Raw genomic sequence first — 14,226 nt, forward strand, 5'->3', positions numbered from 1 at the left:
CTAGGAGAAGTTATCCAGCAGCATATATGCTCTAGGAGAAGTTATCCAGCAGCATATATGCTCTAGGAGAAGTTATCCAGCAGCATATATGCTCTTGTTGTTGTTGTTATGTGCCGTGGAGTCGGTTCCGACTCATAGCGACCCTATACAGGGTTTCCGAGGCTGTAAATCTTTACGGGAGCAGAAAGCCTCATCTTTCTCCCGCGGAACAGCTGGTAGTTTCGAACTGCCGACCTTGCGGTTTGCAGCCCGATTCGTAAGAACTTAAATGGGCTCAGTGCCTCAATTACCTCTTGTGTAAGGAAGAGCGATTAATACCAGCTTTGCTCCCCTCTCAAAAGTTGTGTGGCTATCAAATGAGGTCACATTCACTACAGTACTTTTAAAAACCAGAAATACAAGAGGAGTGTGGTGGGGAGAGGATAAGATTCCTGGTTATAAAAAGCAAACTGCAGTGATCACGAGCCAAAAGCCACTGGAGGACACACAGATCACCAGCAGATTGTCTCAGGAGCACCTGGATCATGGCCAAGGTGCACTGACCAATTAAACCAGCAGAGAGTTTCCCCAGCCAGCAAGGGAGGACCAGTGAAAAAGCAGAGGGGCCCAGGAGGTCCCCGAGCAGAGGGGCTGGTGGTCTGAGCCAAGACAGGGGCGCCTATCCTCAAAGAACTGACTTTGTTCCAGGTCGGGGACACCTGCCCTTGGGGACGCTCTAAGCCCCTCCGTCCCTGTCCCTGGCGGACCTCGGTCCTCTCCTCTCCTCTCCTCTCCAGGAGGAAAGACTGGGCATTAGGGGTAACACCGACGAAGGGTGCCTCCAGCCCTCACCTGCGGTGTCCCAGATGGAGATGTTGTAGGAGCGCCACTGCTTCAGGTAGAAGGCGCCTCCCACCGTGCTGACCGTGTCCTGGAAGCGTCGCTCCATGTACCTGTGAAGCAGGGACGTCTTACCCACGTTCATGTCCCCCAGGAGTACGATCTTCACGTCCGGTTTCTTCATTTTCCCCGCGGGAAAATCAGCTCGGCGACTCCGGTTCTCTGCAGACCCGCAGTCGTCGGGCAGCAGGGCCAGCGCGCAGGGCGCCGGGACGTTCGCCTCCCTACGCCCGGGTGGACGGAAGAGGAAGCGCGTTCCGAGCCGCCAGGGGCAGGAGCGAGAAAGCGAGCGGCGACGGCCCGCCCCCACTCTGGGCCACGTCGCCCGCCCCGCGCCCCCGCCCCAGGCCTCCTCGCTCCGCCGGGCGCGACCCTCGCCTGCCCGCGCCTGCCGCCCGTCCTCCTCCCTTCCGCAGAAGTTTGCTCTTTCGCAAGAATCCTAACTTCTTTTTTCACTCTGGAGCGGACCTTACCGGTAACTGGGACGGAGCAGAACTTTCTGTGCGGGAACTCTAAGGAACATTGACAAGACGCTGGGAATGGTCTGACGTAACACTTAGGATCCCTAAAGAACTGAAAAAGAAAGTTCCTGGGAAATTCAGACCGCTTCTCCCACGTACCCTGCCAAACCCTAGATCTGACTTGGGGAGTACAGAATCCGAAAGGAATGCTTTATCCTGCTGAGGAATAGCAGTTTGGAAAGGAGATTTTAGGGACCACAGAGGAGTCTGATCCCAGAGCGAGTAATGGGAAGCACCTCACTTTCTCTCTTTCACTCTTACTTAGGTCAAAATTTAAATTTTAAAAATTAATCTTTGTAGCGTGACATTGCAGAATAATGCATTGCAGGATAAAGTCGGTTTGAACTACAAGGTTGGCGGTTCAAGCTCACCAGCCGCTCCTCAGAAACCCTATAAGGGTCGGTATGATTCAGAACAGACTCTAAAGCGCTTAACAACAGTTTCAGTCTAGACGTGTGTCAATTTACTTATCTAAACGTACAATTGTAACCACAAATCAAGAAATCAAGGTCATTATAAAAATTTAAATGTTTGCTTAAATGAGTATTTGTGGCCCATAAAAAGCCACCATAAAACTTTACTAGTAATTATTAAAAAGTCTGGGAGAGAAAGCAAAACTCTCTGAATGGGGTGCTTTCTAGTTCATAGTTTTGTTTTCAGTTTTGCAAGAAACCAGCTATGCTATTTTAAATCAGCAAAGTGAACCGCCAAAGTGGATTGCTAAAATTTTTGTTAACTGCAATAGTTACTAGGCAAATCTTTCCTCCTTCATTTTGCTTTTGAATTACGAAGCATTTAAAATTTAGTCTTTATTTTATTTTTTAATATTCATTGAGATTTTGGAAAAATGAGATAGCAAATTAGGTTCCCCTGTAACAGTTTGCACACATATTGTTCAGTGATATTGGTTACACTTTTCACTGTGTATCGGCACTGTCATTATTTCCTTTCTGGTTGTTCTGTTTTCGTTTTTCTAGCTTCCTTGTTTTCCTCACTCCTACCCTGTCCTCCTCCCCCTTACCCTCTCATCTTTGGTGTATGATAAATGTTGATCACAAGGAGTCCTGGTGTGATACTGCCGGATAAACACTGGACTATCAACCCAAAGGTGGTGGTTGTTAAGTGCCATGGAGTTAATTCCGACCCATAGCAACCCTGTATAGGGTTTCCTAAGAGTGACTGGTGAGCTTGAACTGCCGACCTCAGGGTTCAAACCGTAGATGATTCAAACCCACCAGCTGCTCCTCTGGTTCAGAACCAACTCAACTGTACTTAAGCCTCATTTCATATTTATTTTAGAAAAAAATGCTGATGTAACATTTGTTTCAGTTTTGAACATATGTAGGCAGTATTTGTTGAGATCATTACCCTGGCTTGGAAAACTGTTTGAATGTGATCCTGAGCAAGTTAAAACCTGTAATTTTTTTTTTTCAGTTTCTTGTGAAAGGGAAACACAACTGGTTGCATACTTAAAATTAAGTGTTTTAAGATTCAAATATGGTGGGACTGTGAAAGTATTTCATAAACTGAAAGTCTACGATCTTTGTCAGTGTAACTATCTAACAGAAAGAAGAAACAAACCTGTGTTGGGTGAAGTACACCCAGAATGCTCTTTAGAATCAAAGATGGCAAGATTTCATTTCTCATACTTTGGACATGTGATCAGGAGGGACCAGTCCCAAAGAAGGAACATCATGCTTGGAAAAGTGGAGGATCAGCAAAAAAGAGGAAGATTCCCAAGGCGGTGCATTGACACAGAAGGAGCAACAATCGTCTCAAATGTAACAATTGTGAGGGTAACCCAGGATCAGGCAGTGTTGTATGGCTGTGAGTCAGAACTTACTCAATGGCACCTAATACAAAAACAATACAATGTAACAAATACCACAGGTGTGTGGCTCTGACAAACACACATTTCATTTCTCGTAGTCTGTTGATACTGCATTGTTAGGTGCTGTGGAGTTGATTCTGACTCAGCGACCTTATGTACAACAGGTTGAAATACTGCATGGGCCTGCGTCAGCCTTACATTTGTTCCGTGTGGGAGCCATCTGTTACTTTGCCAACACTGTGGCAATCCATCTCGTTGAGGGTCTTCCTCTTTTTTAAGGAACCTCTGCTTTACCAGACATGCTGTTCTTCTCCAGGGACTAGTCCCTTCTGATAAAACGTCCCTAAGTAAGTGAGGGGACACCTCACCATTCTAATTTCTAAGTAACAGCATGGCTGTTCTTCCAAGACAGATGTGTGTGTTCTCTGACAGTCCGTGGCAGACTCCATGTTGTTCATCAGCACCATCTTTCCAATACATGGATTCTTAGTCAGCCTTTCTTATTCATTGTCCAGCTTTTGCATGCATAACTGAAAATAACATGGCTTGGGCCCAATGCACCTTAGTCCTCAAAATGATGTATTTGCTTTTTCACACTTTCAAGAGGTCTTTTGCAGTAGATTTGTCCCAATACAATACATCGTTTGACTCTTGACTGTTGCTTTCATGGCATTGACCGGGGATCCGAATTAAAAGAAATTGTTGACAACTTCAGTCTTTGCTTTGCTCATCATGGTGTTGCTTACTGGCCCAGTTGTGAGGGTTTTTTCCTTAGAAGTGAAGTCAGTGAGACATCATCTCTTGTACGTTGGACATGTATGTTCTCAGAAGGAACGACTCCCTGGAAAAGGACATCATGGTTGGTAGAGTGGAAGGTCAGTGAATAAGAGGAAGATCCCAAACATGATGGATTGACACCGTGGCCACAGCCACAGTTAGGAGGTTGTTGAAGGACTGACTGGGCAGTGTTCTGTTCTGTTCATACTCGGGGGCTGTGAATCGGAACCACTTCGGCACCTAACAACAACATTTACATGTTTACCTGTACAGTCTCCTGCAATACAAAGTAAGCTTCATGAGTAGAAGCTTTTTTCTGTTTTGCTCACCAAGTGCTCGTGAAAACTTTGAGTTATGGAAAGAATGACAATGCCTCACCCTAGTGATGCCTAAAGCAATGTCCTACAATCACATCACAGTCCTTCTCCTCCACATACTCAGTTACTGCATTTCTCTCACCTGAAAAGCCCTCCAGCGTCTCCTCTATGTATCAGAACAAAGGACTTCTGACAGGCCCAACTCTCCCGCTTTTATCTTACTTAGTTTGGATAGTTACAAATTTTTAGCCTATTCCATATAAATTAGCCCCCGATGATTAGTAACCAATTCATTTTATTCACCGTTATTTTATTCTTGGACTCCTGGTGTGGGACTGTAGGATAAACACTGGACTGCTAACAATAAGGTCAGCAGTTCAAACTTACCAGCTGCTCCTTGGAACGTTATACGGGGTCGCTCTGAGTTGGAACCAACTCGATAACATTTAACAACAACATTATTCTTAGCTCCTCTTTGTTGTTGTCATTAAGTGCCATCAAGTTGGTTCCAACTCATAGCAACCCTGTATAGGGTTTCTGAGGAGCAGCTGGTAGGTTTGAACTGCCAACCTGTGGCTCAAATGGACCTTGCAATCCAGCGCATTGTTCTGCAGTGTGAGACAGGGAGCAGATTTTAAATTTATCCTATCCCACCCAACACATTGTACCATTCTTAATGCTCTATCATGTAACCATGTTTGAATGTAAATTTCATGAGAACAGAGATCTTTGTTTCAATGTCTCCCAAGTTTCTAAGATTAGAAGATAGTTGATGATCATTAAATCTATTTTTGATAAATTTCTTGATTCATTGCATGTTGTCTTCACTTTCTTCTGCATTCAGAGCTGCATTTTGCCTGTAGAATTCATTCCGAAAGTATGTTCCAAACCAGGAAAAAGTCTGCATACCAAATTTCAATCACTTCTTTAAAAAATGTCTCCAGGACTACAGATCACCTTACTCATATTCAGATGACACTGTAGACAACAAGTTAGGCGTAGGGGAAGATTCTGTTATGGACGCAGAAAGCCTCATGGTTCTCCCATTGCTGGTAGATTTGAGCTGCCAACCTTTTGGTTAACAGTGCAGTGTTGGTTGTCTGAAAATTCCTTCTCACTCAACTTTCTGTCCCAAACACGTACAACACAGATTCTGTCTGCTCAAAACATAGGCCTGGAAGGGATCCTGAGGAATTGTTCTTAAATTCAGGGTTTTAAGAATCAGAAAGTATGCCCAGAAAAATGTATGCACACCCACACTACATACAATTGTGCATAGGTCATCAAGGAATTAATTAATTGTTGTTGTTGTTAAGTTCCATTGAGTGGGTTCCAACTCACAGCAACCCTAAAAAGCATTTCCAAGGAGCAGTTGGAGGGTTTGAACCGCCAAACTTTTGGTCCAGTGTTACCCTACAGCACCACACCAGGAGGACTTCATAGGGTCCAGAAAATGACAAATGGTTAAAATCATTATAATAAATTGTTCATAGGGTCGCTATGAGTCAGAACCGACTCGACGGCACCTAACAACAACACGCTTTACAGGAGCAGATAACCAGGACATTTCAAAGATTATTGGTGTTGTTGTTAAGTGTCATTGCGTTGGTTCCAACTCACAGCAATCCAGTATAGGGCTTCCAAGGAGCGGCTGGTGAGTTTGAACCGCCAACCTTATGGTTCAAACTGACCTTGCGGTTCTGCGCTTATCATACAGGGCCAGAATTTAACAGCTTTAATATATTCCCTTTCCTGCAAGAAGTGAAGTGATTCGCTTCACATCAGTCTGTGAAAAGAGTGCGAACCAGAATCCAGGTGTAGATTTTGATCACTAAAAAGATGGCGGCTCAAACTCACCCCAGTTCCATGGTGATCTGTTTCCATAAAAATTACAGCCTGGAAAACCCTGAGCCCGTTCTCCTTGACCCATGGAGTCGGTGTGAGTTCAGATGGGTTCACACCTTTCATTACTCTGTGGTACACCTGTCTGAAGTCCACCTCTGGCTACACCCACGCTTCCCTTTTTAAGGCTGCGCAGCTTCCCTTGGAGCCTTGAATTGGGAGAAGGGTCTTTGACACCAGAATTCTGATCCATTTTCATATACATATATGAAACATTTACATATATACAAGGGGACTTCAAAAGGATAGGAGAATTCTATTACCTTTTAATTCCACTTTGCCATGAACTTTTTGAACCCCCTGTGTGTATGTGTGTGTGTGTGTGTACATGTAGAGAGACTGATCTCAGTAAAATGGTTCACACGATTGTGGAGGCACGTGAAATGTCAGCTGGAGGCTTCTCCTGATTCAAACGGTTGCAAGGGCTGACGAACTTACAATTAGCAGGTTGTTGACTTGTAGGGCTGTAGAAGCTGGTGAACCCCCCAAATTGGCAGGTCAAATGACAGGCTTCTAAGTCAGGGTGATGCCGAAACTGAGGGAGATTCCCAGAATCGGCAAGTCACATGACAGTCTAGTGACTCAGGAACTGGAGGTTAGACCGTGCGGAGCTGGGAACAGGATCCTGAGCAAAGGTGGCCTGGTCAGAGGATCCACACATCAACGTGTGATACAGGTCCTGCTCCTAAAGAAACTCCCCCTGCATCAGAATCAGGGTGTGACTGAAGGCTGTGACTTGAGTCAGACTCTCTTATACAGCTGTGATTCAAGATGCAGCCTCCACTAATCTGGCCTCATTGACATATGGAAGGCAGGATTTAAGGCACAGAAAACGGAGGGTAATTCCATAATACCACAAAGTGGAGGATAATTATACCAGGTCATAAACGAGAGGACAACCACCCAGTACTGGGAATCCTGGCCATTCACCCTCTACCTACAAACTGTATTCACCCCACCCAGTATTCCAGCATCAACTCTAAATCCCAGATACAACCTTCTAAATCATCTAAATCAAATCTGAGTGAGAATCTGGGCCTAAGGCACAGAAAGGAAATGTCCAATCCGGATTCTTTATGATTCTCCCACATGCCAATCCATCACCAGCTCACGGCTTTGTATATGTGTTTTCTCTTGCCTAGAATGCCATCTTCCCCCCCAAACCTCATTTGACTAAAGAAAAACTCAGAAGATTAGGGGTGATATTGCCCATGTTCTGCTTACTAAGTATGTTCCACAAAATGTTAAATGAGCAATTGACTCCTAGTTCTATCCCAAAGAATTGAAATTAAGAATTCAAACAACAACGTGTGTGCAAACGTCCATGCTTGTTGTTGTGAAGTGCCGTTGAGTCGATTCTAATCCATAGCGACCCTGTCTAGGGTTTCCAAGGAGCAGCTGGTGAGCTTGAACTGCCGACCTTGCAGTTCAAACTACTTTGCAGTCTGGTGCATTAACCCACAGTGCCACCCCAGGACGCAGTATGCATAATAATCAAAAGGTGGAAACAGTCCATCAAATGTCTGTCAACTGATGAATGGGCAGATAGACTGGGGACTGTTCATATAATAGAATATTAATCAGCCATAAAAAGGAATGAATTCCTGATACATGCAACAGCATAAATGAACCTTGGAAACATCTAAGGAAAAGACACAAAGTCATGCTACACAATCCCACTTAGATAAAATGACCAGAATAGAAAAATGTAGAGAGATAAAGCAGATTTGTGTTTTCCAAGGACTGGACATGGAGAAAGAGCCCAGGTGGCACTGTGGGTTAGGTGCTGGGCTGCTAACTGCAAGGTAGGTGGTTCAAACCCACCAGTCACTTCATGAGAGAAAAATGAGGCCATCTGCTCCCGTAAAGATTTATAGTCTGGTGGTGGTGGTGGTGGTGTGCCGTGGAGTCGGTTCCAACTCTTAGCAGCCCTGTATAGGGTTTCTGAGCCTGTCAGTCTTTATGGGAGCAGAAAGCCTCCTCTTTCTCCCAAGGAACAGCTGACCTTGAGGTTAACAGCGCAACTTGTAACCACTACGCTCCCAGAGCTGCTGTACCAGAGTCTCGGAAACTCTATTTTGGGTCACTCTGAGGTGGAATGGACTTGATGACAGTAGGTTTGTTGGTTTGTTTTGTTTTGTTTTTTGTTGATTTGGGCAATGAGTGGGAGGAGAGGAGTGAGAACAATTGCTTTATTCTTGTTAGGGTGATAAAAAAAAGCTCTGGAATTGTATAGTTATATAGTGGTGCTGGTTACACAACTTTGTGAATGTAACTAATGCCACTGAACAGTACACTTGCAAATGGTCAAAATGCTGAAATGTATGTTATGTATATTTGACCACAGTATTTTCTTAAAAGTCAAGGACTAACAAAACAGATTGCTCTTCCCTGGAAAAATGTCTCTTTAATGAAGGGGAGTGTGGCTGAGCCTGGATTCTTAGTGGTTTAGCAATCATGATGTAGTTACCACTTCCAGGATGAGATCTAATATAACACAATAAACCCCATGAAATGATCTCATGTAACCAGCCGTGATCTGAGGGGATTATCCAACGTATTGTAAATCCTCACTTCTACGATGCTAAGCAGATCAGATGCAATCTACAGGATTAGGGTGTACCTCGAACCAATCTCTTTTGAGATATAAAAGGAGAGAGAAGTAAACAGAGAAAGTGGGGTCCCTGCACTGTGAGAGGCCTAGATCCAGAGGAAGACTGATGCCAAGACACATGCAGAACTCTAAGGAAGGCTGGGTCTACAGATGCTGACAGGAGACAAGGATCTTTCTCCAGAGCTGATGCTCTGAACGTAGATTTCTAGTCTTCTAACTGTGAGAGAATACAGTTCTGGCTGTATTATCTGTGCAGTCAACTTGTGGCATCTCTATTATAGCAGCACCAGACAATTAAGACAGGGCCCAACCAACTGTGTAAAAGAAATAATGAACAAAACAACTAAAAGGTGTCCCTGGAGTCCTTCAGGCCACGGAGCCCTCTGGACATCAATCTCTAAAGCAAGAAAACTTCCATTTTCTATACAACACCCACACAGTGCAGTCCAAGGGGGAACTGGGGACCTGTGAAGACGTTCTTTCATCAGAATCTTGTCATGTGCTAGAGAATTATGAAGTTGTATCTTAACGCTGGAGAGTGTGCCCAGCAATAGGAAAAGGAATTTACTAATTTAATTGGGTCTTATAGGATGATTTAGAGCATAGAAAATATTTGTTGGTTTACTGGCTATTTTATATAAGAACTTGAGCTTTTATCAAAATATTGGAGTAAATATATAAAATAGAGACGATCCTAAATATTTCAATAGGGTAATCCTAGTGTGGTGCCAGAGGATAAGCACTGGACTGCTAACTACAAGGTCAGCTATTCAAACCTACCAGCCAGTCTTCAGAAACCATATACAGGTTCGTTATGAATTGGAACTAACTCCACAGCACTTAACAACAACAATGATAATATTCTACTTCAACTTTGCCGTATTATTTGAGAGTTTAAAAAATAATTTTATCCTCTGCTTTCAGAAAACACCGAGAAAGGCCTAAAGGAATTCTGAAATTCCTAATGGAAAGAGTCATGCCTGGTTTGCTATATAGTCTGGCACTTAGCGCAGGGCCAAACATCTTACAAAAAACAAATACATCTTTAAAAACAATAATAAATGGAAAATAGAAGAAGACATTCACTGAAGTTGCCAAGTCATTCTCTCATAGGCATTTCTGTTTTAGGGAACACAGGAGGGAAAGAGATCACTCCCAAGAAGCTTACAGTCTATTGGAAATGAAACTTAAAGACCAGCATACATCCATAAACAGAGAAGGATGACAGAAATGTATGGGTAAGTACTAAAAATTTTGAGGTATCCAAGACCAAAGCTTGAAGTGAAAGAGAAGGGCAGACTGTGATATTTGTGGTGCCTAGTGAGTGTACAGGAACTCTGGTAGCGTAGTGGTTACGAATTGGGCTGTGAACCTTAAGGTCAGCAGTTCGAAACTACCAGCCACTCTGTGGGAGAAAGATGAGGCTTTCTACTCCCATAAAGATTTATACCCTAGGAAACCCTGTACAGGGTCGCTATGGGTCGGAATCGACTCGACGGCACTTAACAACAACAACAGTGAGTGTACAAGGAGCTCTGATAGCGTAGTGGTAACGAATCAGGCTGCTAACCTCAGGGTCAGCAGTTCGAAACTGCCAGATGTTCCATGGGAGAAGGATGAGACTTTCTGCTCCTGTAAATATTTACAGCCTCGGAAAACCCTGTACAGGGTTGCTATGAGTCAGAACCGACTCCACGGCACATAACAACAACAACAGTGAGGGTATAATACATGTCTGTGAAATAAATGCCTCTGAAGGAACACTGGTGGCATGGTAGTTAAGTGCTTGGCTGCTAAGTGGGAGGTTAACAGTTCAAACCCACTCAACAGCACCATGGGAGAAAGGTCTGGTGATGGACTGCCGTTAAGGATCACAGCCAAGAAAGCCCTATGGAGAAGTACTATGGGGTCACTAGGAGTCGGAATTGATTCAGTGCTGCATAACAGCAAATGGGTGTGAAGACTACAGTGTCAGTGAGGATTAAAAGCCAGGAGAGGTACAAGGTACGAAGCACCTGTATCCAAAAGAGAAAAGATCAAGTAAAGTAATGTTTTCATCAAGACAAAAAAGACTTTTCTTTTCTCCTCAATCAGATGCAGGACAACCTGGTGAGGTCAAAGGTGACAGTGGACAAACGAGCACACTCAGAAAACACCTTCATGTAAGGTGTTGGTGTTCAGTGTCACCGCATCAGTTCCGACTCATAACCACCTTGTATGGGGTTTCTGAGAAGTGGCTGGTGGGTTTGAATCGCTGACCTTGTGTCCAGAGCTTATCCTACAGCACCACACCAGAACTCCTTCATGTAAGCTGCTAAAAATCTTCCGAATCTGTTTAGTCAGCTGTCGGCAAGCACTTTGACCACTGTAACACCAACGCTCCTTCTCTTCAGTCTGTACGAGGATCTAAAATCTTGAGCATTTGATGCTTGTCAATAGAGCAGTCTGAAAGCAGAGTTTTGACTCCATCTGAAGTCTTGACAGGACCCTAGAATCCATGTGGAATCTTAAACTTGCCTTTGTTAGCAGCAGTTTTCTCTCCTGTGCTTAACCTACATACTGATCATATACCCTGAAGGAAATATTTGTTTTCTCTGCACTGTGGCAGATACAGAAGGTTACAGCTTGTTCTGTATGGAAAGACAAATACAGAATGTGATCATCTATGCCCAAAGGGTCTTTAAGCACAATATTATTGCCAAAGCTTCTTAGCTTTGGACTCCTAGGAAAAGACATGCTTGAGAAAACAGTTTTAATAACAGAAAAGCATGTCCTTCGATTGTCCTGTGACTATCCTGTAATTACCTGAAAAGCACGTGCACTTGAAGGTATGTGCTTCTAACCAATCATGTCATCCCACATGTATGTTATCCACCAATCACCACTGAGCCCCAGCTTTCAGACGTCTGCTTTCAATTATGTCAATACCATTCAACTACCGTATTGTAGATTTCAGTGCATTGATTATATAAGGAGCTCTGGTAGCAGAGTGGTTATGAGTCAGGCTGCTAGCAGTTTGAAACTACCAGCTGCTCCACAGGAGAAAGATGAGACTTTCTGCTCCTGTAAAGGTCCTCAGTGTTGGAAACACTATACAGGGTCTCTGTGAGTCGACCCACTCAATGGCACATTATCACCATCAATCAATTACTCTCAAGTGTCCATTTTAACTTTGTGAAATTTGTACATCTTTGATGTCCCGATCAGCACTGAACTTTGAATAAATCCCTTCAATTGCAGTTTTACAGAGTATGTATTTTTACTGTAGGGCAAATCTAATTATTGAAAAATTTGAAAGCAATGAATTCTATTGGCTACAGGGAAATCCAATTGTTTAGTAATAAGTAGAGCTCCATTTAACAACGAGGAAACCTACATTTTTAGACTACAGTGAAGAATGAAGAAAGAATTGCCTACATTTGGAGGAAGGTGGAAGAACAAATGTTTTTCAAAAGGAAAAATGAAATGTTGAAAACCTTGACAGGCAATAGGATTGATTGGGCCGACAGCTGCTACTAGCAGAAGTTCATTGGACTTCTGGACTTTGGGTCAGGTGGCTCTGTCATACGGCTGCTGTGTTCTTCTCTGGGGCCTTGTTGGGGTTACTAACAGCCAAAGGGGCAAGGAATGACTGTCCTCATAAAAGTCAGCCACTCTGCTACCATCCTTCACAGTGAGACCTACAGTCCTCGCCCTTTCTACCGGAACTCCTTGGCTTTGGATAGCCAATGTATCATTCCCCAAGGCACCACCGTGGACATTTTCAGCTCAGAATTCATCTCTTCAAGATCTCCAGACTCCACTGGACCAGAGCTTTCACTGCAGAAATGCAGGCATTGTTCTACCAGCTCTCCTGTTCGATCTTCTCTTCCTGAAAATACAGCGTGTTCATCTAACCTCCCCACACCCCCAGTGGTCTTTGGACCAGGTTTTTCTTGCTGGTTCTGTCATCGCCGGGTCCGCCTTGGCTTCCTTGCCTTGGTGCTTGGTGCTTGGTGCCCTCTGCATCATCCACAAATTCTCATCCACCTGCCAGCCCCTCTGAGTATCTATCTGCCTTGACCCTTACCTTTTCTCACCATACAGCTGACACATCATCTTCCTTCCCTCTTGTCTTGAGCAAAAACTAGAGATCATGCAACCAGGAGGAGTGTGTGGATTTTTATTAAATACCACACATTTCCTCTTCCTGTAAGTCAGAACTTACTCAACAACACTTAACAACAATTCTGAGTAGGAGGTTTGTAAAACCTACGTAAATATTTGTCCTTGGTTTTCCTGTCCTGTCAGGATTAAAAGCCATGACTCTGTTGTCAAAAACAAACAAACAAACAAAACCCTTCTTGACAGACTGTTAAGAAGTCTTTCAAATGAGGTTCTAATGAAAGTAGCCTGGTGGATTTGTCACCAAAAGCTAGCGCTGTGTGTGAAGGATGAACCTTTTGCTTTTACTCTGTTACGGTTCGTGCATGATTAGGCATTTTGCAGATTTGCTGGTCTTAAGTGCCTTCGAGTCAGTTATGACTCACAGCAACCCTGTATAGCATTTCCAAGGAGCAACTGGTGGATTTGAACTGCCAACCTTGCAGTTAGCAGTCCAGAGCTTATCCTACAGACTCCCTTTGTATATTGTTATTGTTGTTAAGTGCTGTCATTGGTTAGTTCTGATTCATAGCGACCCTGTGTAGGATTTCCAAGGATTGGTTGGTGGGTTTGAACTGCCGAACTTGCAGTTACCAATCCAATGCTTATCCTATAGTACCATATCAGGACTCCCTTTCTGGTTTCAACACATTAATTATTAGACTTTGGTAAAGCTAGGCCTGACAGAACTCAACTTAGTGCCCTAGTGGAGAACAGAGACTGTAACGTGAACACAGACGGTCTCAAATATTGTTGGATTCTGGGTGTCCCAATCATCATTGTTCCGCAAATACGTGAAACACTGAGGCAAATGCAACACAGTGGCTTAGTTCTTGTGCTGAGCAAACATAACCTTGCTTTTAGACCAAGGCAGAGGGGCCCAGGGAAGACAGAGAGGCTCCTGTTCCTTGTGATAAGAGCCCACAAAGCCACTGGTGAGATTAGGCCCTGGTATTAACCCAGAACCGTGACTCCCAAGCTTGAACTTCCGGTTCTGTCATTCTGCTGAGTTCAGAGAACTTACATTTCTAGCATGTTTCCGGGAGTTTTGAGAACAGCTAGCCTAGACTGGGGGATTAGAAGTCAAATTGCTGGAAGACAGCCATCCTTATCCTGGCTTAAAAGAAACTAAACAGCCAGCAGCTAAGGGTCCTGAGTCATCGGGGAAGAAAAAGAGACTGCCTATGAGTTTAGTTCTGCTCATAAGGAATCTGTACCTGGACCAAGAGGCAGTTGTTCGAA

The 14,226-nt window shown here is 43.9% G+C and overlaps 1 protein-coding gene across 1 annotated transcript in view; it reads right to left on the minus strand.

Moving 5' to 3' along the window:
* The window catches only part of RAB20 (RAB20, member RAS oncogene family), a 58,475-nt gene extending 57,472 nt beyond the window's left edge, over window positions 1-1,003 (minus strand). Inside the window, exon 1 of the mRNA XM_006851514.1 lies at window positions 832-1,003. Coding sequence (XP_006851577.1) covers window positions 832-1,003 — 172 coding nt within the window. The remainder of the gene's footprint in view (window positions 1-831) is intronic.
* Window positions 1,004-14,226: the final 13,223 nt, after the last annotated feature.

The sequence above is a fragment of the Chrysochloris asiatica genome, unplaced genomic scaffold (assembly GCF_000296735.1).
Source record: "Chrysochloris asiatica unplaced genomic scaffold, ChrAsi1.0 scaffold00029, whole genome shotgun sequence".
Taxonomy (NCBI): domain Eukaryota; kingdom Metazoa; phylum Chordata; class Mammalia; order Afrosoricida; family Chrysochloridae; genus Chrysochloris; species Chrysochloris asiatica.